The 19,648-nt window shown below is 41.1% G+C and overlaps 2 protein-coding genes across 3 annotated transcripts in view; one reads left to right on the top strand and one right to left on the bottom strand.

Annotated features, from left to right (window-relative positions):
* Nucleotides 1-152: 152 nt before the first annotated feature.
* thumpd3 (THUMP domain containing 3) lies at nucleotides 153-8,171 on the bottom strand. Of its 2 annotated transcripts, XM_070837387.1 has the most exons (10): nucleotides 8,137-8,171; nucleotides 7,432-7,745; nucleotides 7,154-7,231; nucleotides 6,632-7,075; nucleotides 6,182-6,312; nucleotides 4,197-4,266; nucleotides 3,116-3,231; nucleotides 2,899-3,003; nucleotides 2,642-2,765; nucleotides 153-1,187 (listed from the first exon to the last, which is right to left on the bottom strand). In XM_070837387.1, exons 2-10 carry the CDS (start codon nucleotides 7,657-7,659, stop codon nucleotides 996-998), a joined length of 1,488 nt encoding a protein of 495 aa, XP_070693488.1. In that variant the 5' UTR covers nucleotides 7,660-7,745; nucleotides 8,137-8,171; the 3' UTR covers nucleotides 153-995. The 2 variants fall into 2 exon arrangements, with proteins under 2 accessions (XP_070693488.1, XP_070693496.1); XM_070837395.1 differs by lacking the exon at nucleotides 8,137-8,171 and having other exon boundaries at nucleotides 7,432-8,096.
* A 6,199-nt stretch (nucleotides 8,172-14,370) lies between these two features.
* srgap3 (SLIT-ROBO Rho GTPase activating protein 3) overlaps nucleotides 14,371-19,648 on the top strand; it is a 55,670-nt gene continuing 50,392 nt past the window's right edge. The window contains exon 1 of the mRNA XM_070842961.1: nucleotides 14,371-14,445. Coding sequence (XP_070699062.1) covers nucleotides 14,382-14,445 — 64 coding nt within the window. The 5' untranslated portion in view covers nucleotides 14,371-14,381. The remainder of the gene's footprint in view (nucleotides 14,446-19,648) is intronic.

Raw genomic sequence — 19,648 nt, 5'->3', positions numbered from 1 at the left:
GGCTCTGACTGGAGGAAATAAGACAATAATCATTGAGCAGGTGATTCACAGTATTTGTTAATACTGTGAGATATTGGGGTAAACTCAGATCCTTGTATTTATTCCCAGGAATTTGAACCACACACAATGGGAGGTCCAGAGATGGCAGAAAATGTTATTATATTAGCTTTATTCTTAAGTTAAACAAACATTTTTCAAGGTTTCTATTACCCGTGGTCCATCAAGATCAGAGTTGAATCTACACCAAGCTGAATAATTGTACCACATTCACCCTGTTTGGGAATACCCCTTCGGTGTTCAGGGTTAGGTTTTTTTTGGCTAAGGGAAGTTTAAATGCTCCCTGCAAATGTTCACGCACACCACTCACGCCGTAACCGTCACTCACGCTGAGTCATACACTTACACATACAAATATACTTCCTTTTTGATTTTATATCAGCTTCATGTGTCTCAGCAGGGAAAAACTTTCCACTACTTCCTTCACCTGCAGACAAAATGTTTGAAAACATATTTTAAGCACAACTTCCCATTCTTCTCAGATTTCTGTCTGAACTTGACACTGGCAAACATAATGTATTCTTGATGAAAATTTACATCAATTTGTTGAATCTTTATTTACCAGCGCAAATGACAATGTGCAGTTCCCGTGAAGTGGACACAGGGGGTCCCAGGTGTGCAATTCAACAACCATCAGCAGGTTTCTCAGCAGCAATATCACAAATAAGTCAAACTGAGAGTGAGGACCACCAAACTGCTGCGGAACATGAAAATAGCTTTTTTTCTTCCTCCTTTCCAGTTAGCCATTAATCACATTAAACCAAATGGGAAATAACAAAAAAAAATTACACACTAAAAGCACTTGGCACACTTTACTAGAGAAAATAAATTGAAACAAGTTAAAAAAAGAAAAACAAAAAAGTTCAATCAGTGAAGAGAATATAAATAATCCCACAAGGGCTCCAATATAACTTCAGAGGTTAAATGCGGGATGTGAATTAGGAGAGCTCTTTGCCGTGCTCCTCACCCCCCTGTGTATTAACTGTTCCTCGTGATTCATAGACATCTTCCGGTGTTTGGCCAAACACGGCCCCGGTCCGCTTAAGGAGGTAGACTCCAGCATGTAAACCCCCGACATTGACCCAAACAGTGTGCAGCTTCTTCCACAGTCCTCCCATCCTCGAGATAGCCTGGGGACAACATAAATCTTGAGATGACAAACTAACAAACGAGACATTTGTTTTGTGTAAAACAAGATCTCTGCTTAGACAAATACAGCTGCTACAACTCTTTCTTCCATGAGGCAGAGCTGAGTTAAACCTCCATCACTCTAACTGTAGAGGGATTAGTTAGAGATTATTGCAGGATAAATTGATTCTGCACGCGAGCCTTAAGCAGGGGGACCACATTAGGTTGTTTAAAGTTGATGGAGGGCTGCATAAACATAAAAAAAACACTGGCATTTACAAATGATCACTCTTAATGTCTTTTTTTTGTTTTCACAACAGAATCCAACTTTACTATAACATACTAATTATTAGAGTTTGAACAGATTAGGGTTTAACTTTGCAACCCATGACCCCATTTTGAGGCCCCAAATTTTCACAACACCACTTTGTTAATCCTGAATCAGTTTGAGAACGGTACACTTATGTTAAAGCATGGAGGGGATTTTAATAAATTATACAAATGAAACTAATTCATTTTTTAATGGTGAAGCTACTACTACTAGCTACGATTGTAGTCAGGTTAACTTCTGTTTAACGTGATGTGATGTTTTGAACACAGCCACCATTTTCATCTATATTAATACACTGCAAGTGTAAGCAATTTTTTCACATTCACTCCCTCTTGAAAAGAAGCAACTTTACACAATATGGTCTGTGGTTGTTGCACTTTGGAGTTTACGGTATTATCAGGGGAGGTGTCCAGTTTAAGGAACGGGGCTTTTGTTTCCTTCAATGTGCGAATGACAGATTATCTTTAGTGCAACTTCCATGGCAACAGGCTGTACACTTGCACACACAGTGCATTATTTAGTTGAACATTGACACGCCTCCATCTCAAGCTCACGGAGGCGTGGAAAAAGCAGAACCACTGCTTATGAATGGATGGAAATATAATCAATACAATCGTCCGTGGGTGGAACATGCTACTTATGCTGTGAATTGTCCTACTGTACTACAAACACACGCCTACAACACACCAATGGCGAAGCATCAGAGGGCGCCGGTTGCGGCTGCCAGTAGCAGCAGTTAATGATAATTAAAACAAGTCATTTTCTGCGCAGGTGCATCTACCTGTTCCAACCCCGGGTTGAATGTATACAATTTTGTAGCATAATACTTATTATTTTCATCATCATTATTATCTTTGCATAAAAAGGTTACATATTTCACAACACCACACATCACTGATTAAAAGCAGTGCATTCATGAGTACTAAGGCTACTGAGGAAGGCATTAGCTGGATTCCTAATAGGAAGTCTATAACCGGATCAACACGGATGAATCTTTATTAGGAAGATGGTGGCATGACAAGACTTGCACTGTGGTTTGTTTGTTGACAGCTCTCATGTAAACCTATGAAAATTCAGTAACATCTAAGATGGAATTCCTGGTATCTGCATGAGCACTGTGGTTACCTTGGCAAAGCATTTCTTGTCCTGAGTCAACAAGACAGCCTTTCCTGAGCCTGGTGCACACACGCGGGCCATTTCTCTCAGACAGGAGGGGTAAAGGTCCCAGTTCTTCTTCCTAGAGCCCATTCTTCAAGAAAACAAAGGAAAAGATTTTACTTAATGGTTGATGTAAGTTTTGTCTGTTTGTCAGTATTAAAATAATCAACTTATTCTCCATAATTTCTACATACTAACTAATCACACCACTATGATTTTGGTACCTCTTCCCAAACGGCATGTCAGTGATGATAATGTCAACAGAGCCGGTCCTTATGGGTAAATTGCACAGATCCCACTGCACTGTGTCAATGGGCAATCCAGATGCACTGCTCCAAAGGATCCAAAATGGATTTTAGATCATTGTAATAATCATCAACTACACAAAATTGTATGTTAGAACAACCTCCTTATTAGATGTTCAGCTGTCCGCCCTCTCACCTGCCCTTGTCTGCCCTCCGTTTCTGGATGTGGCATATATTATTGACCGTGCGGTTAACTGCCATGTCATTGTTGTCACCGGCAATGTAGAATGAACTGTTAAATTCAATGGATCCCTGGAGGGGAAGAAAAAAAACATTACACAATTAGTAGTCTGGGGTTTTCCTACTACTGAAAACCCTCTTACTGTGATCTCAAGACCACCGCTGTGCAACTCTGCTTCCTCAAAGCACTCAGCAAATCATATCTGAGCCCCATGATGAATGAGGAAATGTTTTTATTTTCTGATAGTGTTAGGAAGCAGTCGGGTGTGACCTAATGTTCGACTCAAGCTAAGCAGGCCTGATTACAAATAAAAGACAAGAGTGACAAGTAAGCACACATTTTCTTTTTAGAAAAAAATACGTACAGTGGGGCAAAAAAGTATTTAGTCAGCCACCAATTGTGCAAGTTCTCCCACTTAAAAAGATGAGAGAGGCCTGTAATTTTCATCATAGGTACATTTCAACTATGAGAGACAGAATGGGGGGAAAGAATCCAGGAAATCACATTGTAGGATTTTTAATGAATTAATTGGTAAATTCCTCGGTAAAATAAGTATTTGGTCACCTACAAACAAGCAAGATTTCTGGCTCTCACAGACCTGTAACTTCTTCTTTAAGAGGCTCCTCTGTCCTCCACTCGTTACCTGTATTAATGGCACCTGTTTGAACTCGTTATCAGTATCAGTCTCTCATAGTTGAAATGTACCTATGATGAAAATTACAGGCCTCTCTCATCTTTTTAAGTGGGAGAACTTGCACAATTGGTGGCTGACTAAATACTTTTTTTGCCCCATTGTAAATAAGCAAAGATCACTGTGAACTCACTGCAAGTGAAAAAGTACGTGTTTATTAGCAATTTAGTCTGCACAAGAACTGAATTTGATGTGCGTCACCTGTAGACTTAGCAGTAGTGCAGTGTGGAGCAGTGTAATAATGTGTAAATTTAGGCATCCATACTGTAGATTATGAACAAATCAAGATAATAAATTAGAGGTCATTGGAGATCATAGAGTCTGGGTAAAGAAGCTGTGTCTTACCTCCAACGGTATAGCTCCAGTCCCGCACATTGGATCAAGTATTATATCTGATGCCTGAGGTTTGCACAGCCTGTCAACAGACCAGAGTATGAATAAAACAGCAGTGCAACATGATGAGTTTTATTATCATATTAACAAATTTTATACACACCAATAGGTAGCGTCCACCAATTCTGACTGACTGACCCGGGCTGTTTCCCAGAGCTGTGCTGAGAAAAATGCCTCATTTGACCAATTTGAACACTTTCCTCTGCAGATTTACAGAGCACACACGTCCACTCATGCTGTCTTAAACTATAATATTTTATCACTGATTTTACTTGATTGTTTTGATCATTTCTAATAACTGACTTTTATTGCAACAACAAAAAGCACCAGCATGAACAGTTTTGACAGAATGCTCAACATAACTCCCACAAATCCAAAGTGGTTCATTTACTGAACAATACCACCCTGCGACAGCTTCGCTCCCTCAGCACCATTATTTATATCTGATGCATCAAATATTTATATCTGATGCTTCAAACTAACTAATAGTGGAATTTTATCCAATTCATGTTTATTTATTTCATTGTACCGCAATGACAATAAAATGCTATTCTATTTATAGAGCTGCTGCATTACATTGTTATGCCTGACATTTCTCTGCACAGCTCTCACTCATTTAGAATGTGCACAGAAAAGCACCAGTGTAAGTATCAGGTAAGTGCAAAGAAACTGAGACGTACATGTTTATTTTGGAGCGTAAACTGAATAAAGGGGCTCCTAACTTACCTTTGGAAATTCTAACTGCAGCACCTAATAACAGAGCTTTGCATTTCACTACAACTGAGATGACGCTTTCAACCGGGGACAGATGATACCTTACTTGCGTACAGTGTGTAAACTATTAGAGTAATGACTCATTAGTATCCAGGCTAAGTGCCTGTGTTGTACAAACCGTAAACTATTGTCTTCCCTCAGTGATGCCTGAAATTACTGAGGGCTTTAAAATTGGTCCATAGCCACCGGCCACAACTGCCTCTACTTCAACCTCAGTGTTATTTCTACTTGTAATGTGGACTTAAATGCACCACAAACCTCAGTTGTGGCCTCAGTGCTACTCTCCATGCTTTATCTATAAATCTAGCATCTACTGTCACAAATATGCTGAGGATGCCTAAAACAAACAAGTTATGACAAGTTATGATTTCACATGTTCTGAAACAGAATTAAATCCACGGCCAAACCTTGTCTAAGGTAGTCAAATTACATTCATTTTCAGAAGCTACTTAACTTGAAAAACACATAGACAGTATTCTAGATAAATTCACCACCTCTATGTCAGAGGCTTACCAAGTCATTCAGAAAGACTGTTTGTTGTTTTACAAAAGACACATGAAAGATTATATTTTGTCACATACTGTTAATTCATGTGCTTATCTAAATGGAAAATGTTAGATGGAGGACGTAATTTGTCTATTTTGTTACGCCTTAAAATAACCAAGTGTGACTTGGAGATTTATCTCAACAGAGAAGAGTTTGTCTTGGCTTGTGCGGTGTTGCTGGATATGTCTGTATTCAGTCTGAGCAGACATGTCAACATGTCTACTTCCAGATAAGGGACTGATTCACAGCCACACCCACTACTTATTTTGGAAATAATATACTCACTGATGTCATTATGACATCAGCTCAAAAGAGCTGTTTATGACTTAAACTTTGTCTATACATTTTCACCTAATTCAATTAACATGAATATTAATGCCATAACTATATTTTAAGTGAGGCGCTAAACTATATCTTAATAAAATCCGTGAAACATTTGAAGGCAGAAGCAGACAGTAGTTCAGCGGATGCACGCTGTGTGGGTGTCTGCGTGTGTGTGCGTGTTCCACACAGACACACCCACATCCACACCCAGAGTCAGTAAATGTCACACGGAGCCTTCTGGCCGAGGACATCAGGATCACCCAGTGTAGGTGGAAACAGTGTCAAAGGATTACCTGAGCATGCCGTAGCACAGGGTAGACCGCAGAGTGGTGGGTCCAAAGTGACTGATGTTTCTCCTGTGAAGACTCTCTTCGGTGAGCGCAATGCCGATCACCACCTCCTCATTGTGTATGTTTAGCAACACCTACAGTTCAGGAGCATACAGTACATGATTAGAAGTCCCTTATCAATGTAACCATGCACCCATTTATATAATCTATGGAGCTGAAACAATAGTCCATCATTTAATACAATAACAAAGCATTTTTCAACTTGTCACATAATGCGGGCACCTTATCTTCATTGGAAATGTTGCTAGTCTGAGTTGTTATGTTTTCTTTTGTTAAGCCTTAAACAAAACATTAAGTTGTGCCTTGCAAATTCATCTGAACAGCCAGAGGTTTTTTTTGGCTGGTTTGATGGTATTCGCTTTGCGTCAGTCCAGTTTAAACAAGCCTGCCTACCTCTATGTCAAACTTTGTCATGTCTGCTTTCCACTGGAAGAATTCCTGCACAGCCCCACCGAAGTCTCTGGCTGCCTCATTAGAGGAAAAGCTGTGTTTGTCACCGGCCCTGTTGCACGTCACACGAAATTTGATGAGTTTGGCCTTGGGTGCTGCCTCCTCCGAGACCTGCATGCTGGCCTCCACGTCAGCGTCAGCACTGTCAGGCACGCTCTCTGCCTTTGTTTGGCCGTCAGCAGAAGACGCTGCTTGAGGCAACTCTTGCTGCTCAGCATCAGCAACAGTTGCATCACTGGCCTCACTATTAGGTTTTACTTTGGTGCCATTGCCTCCTTTCCGGTAGCCTTTTTTCTTTTTTAGGGTGCCATTTAGCTTCCAAACCTCTAAGGCATTAGTCCAGGGAAGTTTTGAGGCAAGCTGCTGCAACTCCATCAGTGTCTCCTCCTGTGAAAAACACAGCGTTTATTACCCTGATGATAATCCACTCAACATCAGCTATAGCAGAGTAAATATGGAAGTTACCTTTGATTCTTTAAACTGGTAGTGATCATATTCCTCAACTACAACAAACAGGTTGTCCACAGACCTCAGAAGATGAACCTACAGCCAGGAAATCAATGAATGGACAGAAAGACAGACAGACAGTAACACAGATGCACTTCAAATGCAGCTTCTTCTACACTTACTTTTTACTAAACTGGAGATTTCAACATCAAAGCACGGTTTTCTATGCTGATAATGAAATGTGACAGTGACAAAACCTGGAGGAATAAGCCAGGCACTAACCATGAGGCACGTACCTGTGAAAGCTTATCGGTGGTTATTGGAAAGTAGATACGACCACGATCTTTGCTGATGCGTGCATCAACCCCAATTTTCTCCTTGACCTCCTCTGCAGCGGTGTGTTCGAACCCCGTGGGCACGGTTGCCCCGATGGTGACGGTGATGATGTCCCCAGTGGAAGAAGAGGAGGAGGGTGTCTCTGTGTCAGGGCCCGGCTCTGCTGCCCCATCTTCCTGGGAGGACATGCTGTGTCTATGTATTAGACACAGAGGTATGACGGGGTGATATGTGTCACAGCTGATGTCTCAGATCTGTGGCTCACATGTAACACCTGCAGAGGCAGAGAGAAAGCCATTCAAACTGTCAATGCTACATGTGCTGCCAGGCACGTATAAGGAGTCACTTGCAAGACCAGAGAGTTTTCTAAGGACATATCGAGTGCTGCAATGTTGTCATAAGTTAGCATGAATGCTGCTTGTTTGGACACTGTGAATAAACCTGTAACGCTGTAGCTGGTGTTACTAGATAAGTTAGCTGGCTAACGTTAGCTTTAAGGAGCTAAAAAGTTGTTACGCGTATAAAATAAGTAAACGTGTTTCGGCTTTTCTATCAAAGCGCTGCCACATTATGGTTTGTATTCATGTAATGAGCCCACTGTGGAGGCTGATGACAATCCTATGAGGGTCAGATGTATTAAACTTGCTAACTGGATTCAGACCAACCTGTCAAACACGAGGCGACAACACGTTTGTTTCCGTTGAGCAGCAACAACAGCGGCACTTCCGGCATGAATCCTTCAGAGTAAAAGCAGCATCTTCACGTTCGTAATCTAATAAACAGAAACAAATAGGATAAACTAAATGTCAAAATACTCGCCAACAACCACACATGGGGGAAGGAGGTAGATATTTTGATAATTGTTTGCGGTCTCCACTCTACAATTATTCTTAAGGATATATGCATAAACTACAGTATTACACACATTAACATTTCCTTCCTTGCTTTCTTTTTTCTTTCTTTTATATCTGTGAATTAATAGGATGATTAATAGGATAATGTCCAGTATAATGTAAAAGTGTTCAAATTTATATTAAAAAACCTCACGACACAAAAAAAAAAAACTAATAAAAAGAAACCTTAAAACTTACTATAGTTAAGCGAGGGAGACATCTCCTTTTTTTCTCCATTTTTAACATAGACTACTTTAGCAGTTTCAAAACTTTAAAAAGTTGGTATTATTTTGAAAGCCAGAAACCCAAACAGGAAGTCTGGTTGTTTTCCCTCATCGTCACTGGCGACCACTTCCGGGTACATCTTCTCAGCCACAAATGATCGACAGAGGGCGCTATGGTGTAATTTTTTGGGCTGAGTGGGAGAAGACTGAAGAAAATCATTTAGCTGTCATGTAAACAGCAAACCACACATGAGAGGAGAGAGGCTGTCTGCAGTATAAATAGTAGTATAAGTGTAAATAAATACTCTGTCATTGATTCTTTAAATGGAAAATATTGAGAGAATATTGAAATTATGTATATAAACTTTTAACTTTTTTTACACATACAACATTTATTGACAATATTATGCTGTTTTTTTCAGGTCAAATTAATTATTTCCCACTGATTAGTAAGTGTGAAGTCTGAGAGACAAGTGGGCGTGTGTTCAAGTCAAGGAACGAAAAAAGTCCCACGCAACAGATGGCCAGTGTTGCACAGAGCACAATCAGAAACTCTTGAAACTTTTGCCATCTTACAGTTAGAAACATACAACAAAGGCAGCTTTTTGCATAATGCATGAATTCATTCACTCTGCAAAGAGAATAAGCAAAGAGTATATAGCTGACAGTGAAAAGAAAAAGCAGTGCAGCTCCACGTTTGACAGGAGATCAAACAGACGCAGCCGCAGTCCTGTTCGACTTGAGTGTAATTCGGGTGTCATCTATGCAGGCAGACGCAGTGAGATGCTTCTAACCTCACATGTAACTCAACCTCAGCTGCAATAACATGCAATGTGGAGAAAAGACAAGCATGCAGGGATGAGGGAACGTCCTCACAGCAGGCTGGTATGATAAACCCTGTGGGATTTTACACTGGGATTTTCTCCCAGTGATGAGAGGAGCCTTGCTGGGATTATTCCTCAGATCCTACTCTCGGTGTGATATTACCTGTTAGAATGAAGTGACAGTTTCAGAGATGTGAGTACACTTTTTAGGGAAGCAGAGACATGGCATATCAAAGAGACATCTCTCTCTCAGCATGAGTTATTGATGACTGATTGATGACAGTGAATACATATCAAAGACTGCAGTAGAGGATGTCAGTAGTTTGCTTTTGATCGTCTTGCATTGCAATCAGCCTCTGTAGTCTTTAACTAAGAAAATATGTGAATAGAGACAACACAACCTGAAGATCTGTGCTAGAACATTTGAGGTCATCTTATAAAGCTAAAATGAGCAAATATGTGTTGACTTGACTCAACAAAAGAAACAAATATACCTGCACTCACATTCTCTAAACTGAAAAATTGACTGCAGATTATTTACTTAAAGATCCTTAAGATTTAAAACAGGGAAACCGGTGACATCACATGCTGCTTATGTGAAGAATCAAATTGTTATTTAGATTAAAAAGAGTCAGAGTCATTAGTGATATGAGAACCCACGTGCATCCATGCAAGAATTTCTTTCTGGGTGGAGAAGAAGGAAAATATTACAAAGACGCAGCCTTGAAGGCTTATTGACTGTCTTCTTTCTCAGAGTTTTGTCTCATTAATTTTTTTTCTCAACTTGTGTTGATTTTGAGGTAAAAAACAATCAAAAAAACTATACTACAGATAAAAACATGTATTAATGTGAAGAATCATCACTTTTTCTTTATGGTCACATTCATTTGACAATCTGTACACATAAATAATCTGTATTATTAGTATTAGGAGGTAAACAGTGGGATGTCCTGGAGACTGAATCATAAAATGTCTGTAACCGTGACGACCATGGCTTTGGTCACCTGGTTACCTCGGTAGGAAGTCATCCCCAAGTTTTCTGTCATTGTCAATTGTCAAATTATCCAATCAGTGTCAAATAAATTATCTTTAAAAATCAATTAAGCAATGAAATTACATATTAAATCTGATAAATTGATTTTAACAATTAACAATTAACAATTTTTGTTCTGTTTGTTGTTGTGTAGAGAAAACTTGCATTCACACATTATAATAACTATGACAGCATTCAGGCCCAGGCTGTACCTCAGGGTGGCATTTTGTTCACATTCTGGGTATGGAGACCAGAGCAGTTCCCTCTCTTGTTCTATAGGAAAGGAATAGTAAAAGGATCTCACAAAAGGATCTTTGTACCCTAAAAACAGTGAAGTCATAGTTTCCCAGGCTTCCCCCCTGAGATGCCCGATGAAAGAAGCAGGGGTGAGAGACAGAGGGATGGTGGGAGGGACGAAGGGACTACGGAAAGGTTACCTCTGCTGACTCCTCTGTGGTAAACACAAACAAAAGCAGAATCCACCCTGCTGGCACTCTGGCCCTCCGGCAGGCCTCTCTGTCACAGCGGGTGAGTCACAAGTGAGGTGTCTGCTCTCCCGTGGCCTCACCCCTCAGACGCGTAGGTGATACACAAGGTCTGACAAGCAACTTAGAGTCACCACCGCAGCTGCAAAGACGCAAAAAGTCAGCATGATGCAATAAGACACATAACACAAGAAGACACTCACCCTTGCTCGGTCTTAATCTCATATCCAGCCTCGCTGAACACTTACACAGACATAGATATATATATACACACTCACAAACACACACACTGCCAGAGGCAATTTAAAATTCCTTGCGGACTTTTACTCCTGTGAAGAGGGCTGTGCATGCTGTGTTCAACGGCCAGAAAATATGTTTAGTTATCACAAGGCCAGCAAAGAGTTCAAATCTGATTTCTTAATTCATTATCATGGGAAAGCGAGAGGGCATTTGTGTGATTGGATATTCTTGGGGTGAGAGAAGTAACACAAAAATCTTCCTCATCTATATAATTGTTCAATTAGACTCTCTAGGGTGACTAGCTAATTGTTTCACCTCATTTGTGCAATATAATATCCTGGCATTTCATATTACATTGTCTCTTAGGTTGGTGTTGCTGGCTGCGGACTAACAAGAGGCTCCATCTTACAGTAGCGTGCCTCACTCTGACAAATCCTTTGAGTAACGTGTCATTTTGTCGGCTATGCTGAAAACCATATAAAAACTCAGAATCAAGTGCTGAATAGACTGAATTATGGCATCAGAATTGTTAAAATTATATTGTACAGTCAAAATGTAAAGAGGCAAAAGGCATCTCTTATAAAGAGTTTATGATGGTGTCATTAATAGTAAATACATAATTTACTAATGCTTCACTGCAGATCACTTATAAGCATATAACAATTTTTTGGGGAAAAATCCCTTTAATGGGTGTTGGTAATCATTAATTATTAGTTTACGACTTTGTAATAATCCGGTAATCAATTTTGAAGGTATGAATGCTGTTCAGATATGCTGTTCAAGACTTTGCCATCTGCCATCTGCAGCCATCAGTGATAACCAATGAACATTTTGTAACGCTTAAGTGGTGCAATTTAGTTTCATCTGGTTTTTCAAATGTGCCAGAATTTAGATCTCAAATCTGTCAAAAAAGCCCTCCAACATGACAGCTTGAAATATACACCAAAGCCTGCGTGTTGCAGACAGAAATGAAAATGCATAGGGCCTCTACAGCGCGGCAGTTTGCAGGTTTGAGTCACCTCATCGTGAGTCAACAGCCTGTTCCCCCCTGAACTGAGAATAGCGAAGGTGACAGTTGACAAACAGTCCCTTGGACTGCTGAAAACACAGTCAAGCACCCAGGTGACAGCATCTGTCAGCAAACACACTCATTTCCCGTCAATATAATGCTTTGAAAAGCTGATATGAATTCAACTATTGTTTCTTCTATGTAAGAAATACATTCCCATCACGTAGGCGCAGGTGCACAAGGCATATTTCACATAAAGGTCCCATATTAAAGAAAATGCACTTTTTTCTTTTCAGCATATGTGTCCCTGGTATGCCAACACACTGCAAAAAAGAAAAGACAATCCTCTCCCTGTTTCTCCTGCTCCAACTTTCAGTAAATATGTGTGATTTGGCTCCCTTTATGATGTCACAAGGGGATCTGTTGATCACGTGACCTCCTCCAGCCCTTTGGCAGGCCGACTGTCCCCATCCACTGAAGTGACACCAGTAACACAAAGATGTCGAAGGCGAGAGCGAAGAAGCAGCTTGTTCTGTTCTTCTAACCTGAGCGTTCAGACAGAGGCTGGAAACACGTCTACTAAGAGAAAAATGAAGTGTTTTCTGAACATTAAACCTTGTAAACATGTTCCAGTAAGACCTCCAAATGCAAGTATGAACTTGAAAATGAGCAAAATATGGGACCTTTAAGCACAAAAACAGAAGTAATTTTAACCAAATTTGAGATGTTTTACATTCCTTTCCTGCAATATTTTAATTGCAATATGATGATGGGCTATTGTGCACGTGGTTTTGTTTCTGCTCAGCACTATTCCACATTTAGTCTTTGAAACTGTTTGTACAATAAGAAGTTTTTGTCCCCTTCCTTTCATGCATCCTCTTCTCTATAGGCGTTTCTTATCTTTTACATGCTGAGGACATCTCTGTCATTCTGACATTCTTGCTATCGCACTCATCTTCAATTGTCAGCACCTGCTTTGCCAACAGAGAGGGGGACGACAATAGAGGGCACGGCGATACACCTGACTGCAACAAAGGAGGGCGGCGCAGAAGACAATTCACCTTCTAAACGATAATGGCTTGTGTGCAGTAGCAGCCACCACAGCAGTGCCTTCATGACCACGCATCAAAGCGTCGCTTGGTGCTGGTGTGTCACGCCTGAGACATTTAACCACCAGGCCTCTGACTTCACTAAGTGCGTGCTCTGGGTGTGCTGATGGAGCAGCATGTCAGACATCATCATCATTATTATTATTATCACAATTATCATCATCATTATTATTATTATTATTATTGTGTGCCACACCTCCCAAACATGGCCAAAGTGATGCAGAGATTAAAATGTGAGGTTGGCATAGAAATGGGATCTAAAGAGGGAATTTAGAATTTAGATCCAGGCATTTACTTACTTTTGGAGGAATTAATATAATAGTTGACCCACAGGTAGTGACATGGTTGTGTGTGTACCAGTGTGTGAACAGAAAGGGTTGCCATAATATTTACAAATAACACAAATTGCATTTCTCTCTCTCTCTCTCTCTCTCTCTCTCTCTCTCTCTCAGGGCTGGGGGTGGGAAGGGGAAGGACGAGTGGTTGACAATATGAGGAGGCTCACGTGACGATCTTTTAAATTCCTGTTTCCCTGCAGCGCAATTTGTCAGTGCGATCGGTGTCTGCCTGCTTCGCTCCTCGTACGCATGTCTGTTCATTTTTTGGCCACAGACGGTGCACACACAAAAAAACAAACAAAAAAAAAAGGACTTTGCTGCCTGAATCCTTCAAGCGTCGCTCCGCTCTCTTCATCATGTTGTTGTTATAGTTTTGAGCTCGCTTGTGTCTTTTTGTTTTTCCTGCTGAATCCTTTGAGTTGACTGGTGCCAGCAAGAGGAGGAGGAGGAGGAGGAGAAGGAGGACCCGGTCCCTCTGCCAGAGAGAAAAGAAGAAGAAAAAAAAAAAGCCAGCAGAAAAAGAGAAGAATGCAACAGAGAGCTGCTGCTCATGTGCTGTTTCTGCACTGATATCCACGTTTTTTTTAAACTGCCTGGCTGCAGGAATACACTACATTTGAGCTTCTCCCTTTAATGCACGGCCACTAGAGGAGAAAGAGGAAGAAAAACGGAGCAACGTTACAAGTCGAGGATCATCACCCAAGACCCAAGAGTGTCCTCGACTTACGGGGTCTCACCCTAAAGCCCGAGGAACGATGTCATCCACGAAATTCAAGAAGGATAAGGAGATCATAGCGGATTATGAGACCCAAGTGAAAGGTGCGGTGTGAATCTGATGTGTGCGTGTGTGTGTGTGTGTGTGTGTGTGTGTGTGTGTTTGTGTTTGCATTGTCTCTGCAGAGCCTGACCATCGACTCTGCCTGACCAACAGCCCGTATAACAGTCCGACTCCTGCATGTTTTTGCTTCTCTGTTTATGCACCTTAGTGTAATGCCTATAAAAGGCACGCCTGTTGAGTTGTATCAAAGCAGAGATCAATGGCAGACTTCACCCTCACATGACAGTCAACCCAATGACAGGAGCATCAGAGTGCGAGGAGCGAACCCTGGTTTGATCTTCATGTGTTTTTTTTCTCTCCCTGGTGGTCAAAGGTTTCTTTGGTTTATTCAGCAACACAACAGACAGATGGGGACACAGACAGATTATGTGATTTGTCACAATGTGGTCAGGATCCTGGTTCTGCAGCTTTGTTGCTGGGTGAAATGATCCCTGTGTGAAGGATGGAGCACTGGCTGTATTATTACACCTCATTTTATCACATTTGGGGCCTGTGCTTGGTATTTATTTTGCCGTTGGAGATGTTTATGAAATGCTCAGGACCAGATTTAGTGCACGTGATGAGCATCAAATACACAATGTCAAGGTGGCTTTGATGCACAGACCTGATCCTGATAACACTCCGCTCACGTTTCGCCTTTGATTCATTGCCAGTGGTTGGTTGTTTTCTCTCACTGCTCTCACTTGGCACCCTGGATTAAACACTGTGGTTTAATGCCACCATTGACCATGACTTGGAATTGACCTTAGTCCACACTTCATAGATCCTGTATCTGTAACATGCCGTAGAGAATCCTAATTATTCCAAAAGTTGCCTGTTATTTGTCACCATATTAATCTCATTGTTTTGGTAGAAACACAGGGTCAACTTAACTGTGTTGGTTATTGTGCTTACCATTTAATTCTGCTTTATCCAATTACACCAGCACTTATGTGTTGTTTGTGCACCCAGTTAATTGTGGAAAGCATTGAAATGCTGTGAAAAAAACTAGTGATAATGTAGCCCAGGTCCATGCAGGCAGTAACCTAGAAAATGTCACATAGTAAACATACAACACTCATATGACACTGAAAGTCACCGTTTATTCTGCAGTGTAGTGTAAGAATTAAGGGGTGGACTGTATATAGGGTAGACTGATTATGAGGAGACATTTCTCCAAGTGGAGCTGGAGTTCAGTTTTAATGCCCTGGACCCATTACTGGCACTCTCGCTCTCAGTGGTTTCACTGATGTTACGCCTCAGGGGCTTCAGCTGATCATCCCATGAGTCATGTACCAGTCAAGACCTTTGGATGATCAGAGTGTGAGCAGCTGGATTTGTAGGATTGATCTATAGATATGCGCTTCTTTGTGTGGACAGTGCATCAGCTGCTGGACTTTCTCTGCCTCTATAACCTCCCCAGTGTGTTGAGGCGTGGGCCGGTCATTCATATAATCGCTCTAACATGTAAAAATGCCTCAAAAAGCCTCAATTCCCATCTTATTCTGCCGCTTTCCACTTTACTCCAGGCCATTTTTTGGTAATTCAGGCATCAATTATTCATCTTAGATCCAACTGTGTCATGGGAGAATTGTTCTCGTTTCATAGAGCGAGGCCCTGTCTGCTCCTCTTTGCGTTAGACAGGGGCCCTTGAACTGTGCGAGGAGGATGGGCGTTCATTTATTGAGAATGCTGCCCGTTTTATCATTCTCAGCTGGCATGTTGCATTGCGTACAGACACCGAGGGCTCTGCTCCTGACTTCCACCACCTCACAAAAATGGCAATGTCATGAGTTGAAGCAGGCAGTGAGCAGACCGTAATGAAATTCAGATTGGAAATTGCACCTGTTTTTCTCTGAGCTATTGCATTATGGTTAATGTGTACATGGCAGAAGGGGCTAAATCATCAGTGTGCCATTGATAGGGTCATAACAGGATAGCAGGGGTTCTTTATTATGTATGAGGGCTAATTTAAAAAAAAAAAATCACTGGGTCTCAGCAATAGCTTAACAACAAAGAAGGAACACTACCTTCGCCATGGCTTAATATTGTGTTTGCTTGACTGCAGTGGCTTGAATTCCTCTGTTACAAACAAACCACTCTGCTAAAATCTTAACCCACGGCCATTAATGAATTCTTGACGACCCACGAGGTTGACTGCCAATGCCGAGGTCTGTGAAGGACCTTGGGAGATGGTGTTCACTTTATTCAAGCTGTTCAGCTGGCAAATCCGGCATTAGCATGTCAATGGAGAGAGCTCTTAGACTGAACAGAGAGAGGCTGGCTGAGGTGCTTGGACTCTATTTTGTAGCTAACCACCGTGTGGCTGCTGGACTGCAGCTCTGCCGCCTTCTGTTTGCCAGTTTTATAGGCAGCCTGTGAAGTGTTCCTCTCAGGCTCGACCATCAGCAGCTGTGTGACATTTAAACTTGAGGATCTGAGACTAAAATGTGGTTTCAGTATAAATTCATACCTCCACATCAGTAAGACAAGCATGAACTGCACCTTAAGTCTTTGTCATATACACAAGTGGATGCTTTAAAAGTCCAGCAATCATAAATCAACCAGCCGGCTTTACAGAGAAAGAGAGGACGAGGCAGAGATAGAAGTGGTGATGATATAGTGAATGTAGAGGACAAACCTTTGAAACTGAACCCATGCAGTTAAATGTCATTAGTGGATGTTAAGACGTGAGTGCACCCATGCTAGACTCGATTGTCCTCAGCGCAGCTCCTTTTATTAAATTGGTCTTGTGTTTACATGTTTTTGCTGCTTTGTATACTTTGACTCGAGGGATAGCAGGTTGCCTGTTCTGTTGGCTGTGTTCCCTAAATCCCCCTCTGCAATGAATTTGTGATTCGTTGTACTTGGAATGCAGCACATTTTTACCGTACTCTCATTTTCTAGCACACTGGACCCTTAGTAACAGCATTTTCTTCTTCAGATAAAAGTCAGTGTGATCGGTGCTTTAACTTGTTGGCTTAGATCGCTTATGTTTAAAGCCACATACGTGACTTGTTTTTGTTTGAGCCCTTTTGCTATGATTGCCCTTTTAAGCAATGTTCAAGGTCTGAAATGGTGGTCATTTCAGAGGTGTAACCATTGCCTAACTCAGGCACTGCCACATCAGTCATCACCGATACTGACACCAACACACCCACACACAAACACAGGCATACAGATAGACACATACAAATGAATAGTGTTTAAGAGAAGGCACATTTTTGATTTTATGAAAAATACACAATACTTTGCTCTTATTGGGGTAAGTTTCAGTGTTTCAGTGTCATCCATAAACGTCCACCCATGCCAACCACACACACTCGAGCTGACACTGAAAAGGAAGCATTGTTTTTCACACCTCTGCGTTCAGGTTTCTTCTTGTCCATTGTTGTCTCTGCCGGCTCCTTTCTGCCAGACCAAATGCAAACAAGATTAACCTCCCCTGCAGACTTAATAAAAACCTGAAAGTAATTTGATTAACATGAACTGAAAAAACATAAACTGGCACAGGGCTCAGCATGAAGTATTTTTTCTAAATTTTGCAGAGTGCAAATCTGTGTATCTTATTTGTTAATTAAAAGCAGATTTTTTTGCCATTACAGTATATAGAACACGACCACACACATCTTTTTATAGCAGTGATGGTCTGTTCTTAGCAGCTTTATAATACATGTCAGTCAGCTTGAGGTAGCCTATGTACCATTAAAGCAGTCAGATCTCAAACCACAAACAACACTCAGAGTATATATGAAAATAAAACTACAGTATGTCTTATGTGATGATTCTAATCCCACTAATGGCCCTAAAAAGTGTTGTCAGTTTGGTTAAATGCTGATGGGAATAATATGTGACGCTAGGTGTGTCTCTGTTTGTTGTTGCTCCCGGCTACAGCCAGCTCTGCTGAGGGAGATAAATGTTGCAAACAGTTCACGGTTCATGCTGCAAAGCAAGAATGGTTCCTGAATACAGCCTGTGGTCTCTTTGCACTCTGAGGTACCTACAGTATGACTAGAAATGTCAACTCAGGTTCATTATTAGTACTGATTGTGCTGCTGTGCTGATTCTGGAAATGTGTCTCAAGACCAGAGCTTGTTATCATCGTGGTGTGATTTGATTATTTTGCTATTAACACCCCGCTGGGTGGCATGAAGCTGGCTGTGTAGAAACTGATGTGTTGGGAATTTAAAAAATGGTCCCACTGACTCACTGGCTGAGGATCCTCCTGCTGCCAGCTCGCCTGGCAAACCTGCTGCTGACTGAGAGACCATTTTCAAAGAAAAAACATCTACCAGCTATTTAGGAAGAATAATCTTTAGTGGGACAGCTTGTTTATTCTGTGGTCCAATAAATTTTGGGCTTCATTCAGGGTTTGCTTGTTTGTTTGGCGTGGCAGTGAGTAGTCAAACAAACAGGCAGCTCAAGTTGCTGTGACTCAGTTAAGATTGCATGATTTCATTCTATGAATACAGAGTAAAGCTTCACAGGAAAATTTTGAAAAACAAGCTCATTCACTTTTTTTTGCCAAGAGTTAGTTGAGAAGATCAATGTAACTCTCATGTTTATATATTAATGATGAATCTACTTAAGCTTAGCTTAGCATAAAGACAGGAAGCAGGAAGAGACAGCTAGCCTGGGTCTGTGTGAAGGTAACACAATCTGCCTATCAGCACATCTCAGGTTCCCTAATCAACACATTATATTTTATTAATCCACGGAAAAACTGTAAAAACATCAATTGTCATATGCCAAACTATTGACTGTATATGAAAACAGATGACATGACGGCTCCCCAAACCAAAACATCTCAGTATAGGTAATAAACTTGATGATTTACAACCATGATTGGGTCGGGCGGTTGTATTTGGAGCCTGCACCATAATGATCACAGCCCCGATCATTACTGCACAGCTTCAAATTATGTCATCAGTGCACAATGGCAGTGGCATATCCAGGATATTTTGGCTTCATTTTTGTGCAGTGGGAGGACACATCGTCTGTATGGCAGACTATTTCTGACTAGCTGTTATGCTAAGCTTAGTTAGCCGGTTACCGGTGATAGCTTCATATGCTTTATTAATGCAAAGACTTAAGACTGGTATCCCCTCATCCTACTCTCTGCAAGGAAGCAAATGAGCGTGTTTCTCAACATCTCAACTATTTTTGTAAAGATACGTGAGAAGAAAGCAGAACTTGGATACAAAG

Source organism: Pempheris klunzingeri, chromosome 2 (genome assembly GCF_042242105.1).
Source record: "Pempheris klunzingeri isolate RE-2024b chromosome 2, fPemKlu1.hap1, whole genome shotgun sequence".
NCBI lineage: Eukaryota > Metazoa > Chordata > Actinopteri > Acropomatiformes > Pempheridae > Pempheris > Pempheris klunzingeri.
Note: the sequence above shows the minus strand (reverse complement) of the source record. Positions and strands in the feature narration are given on the sequence as shown.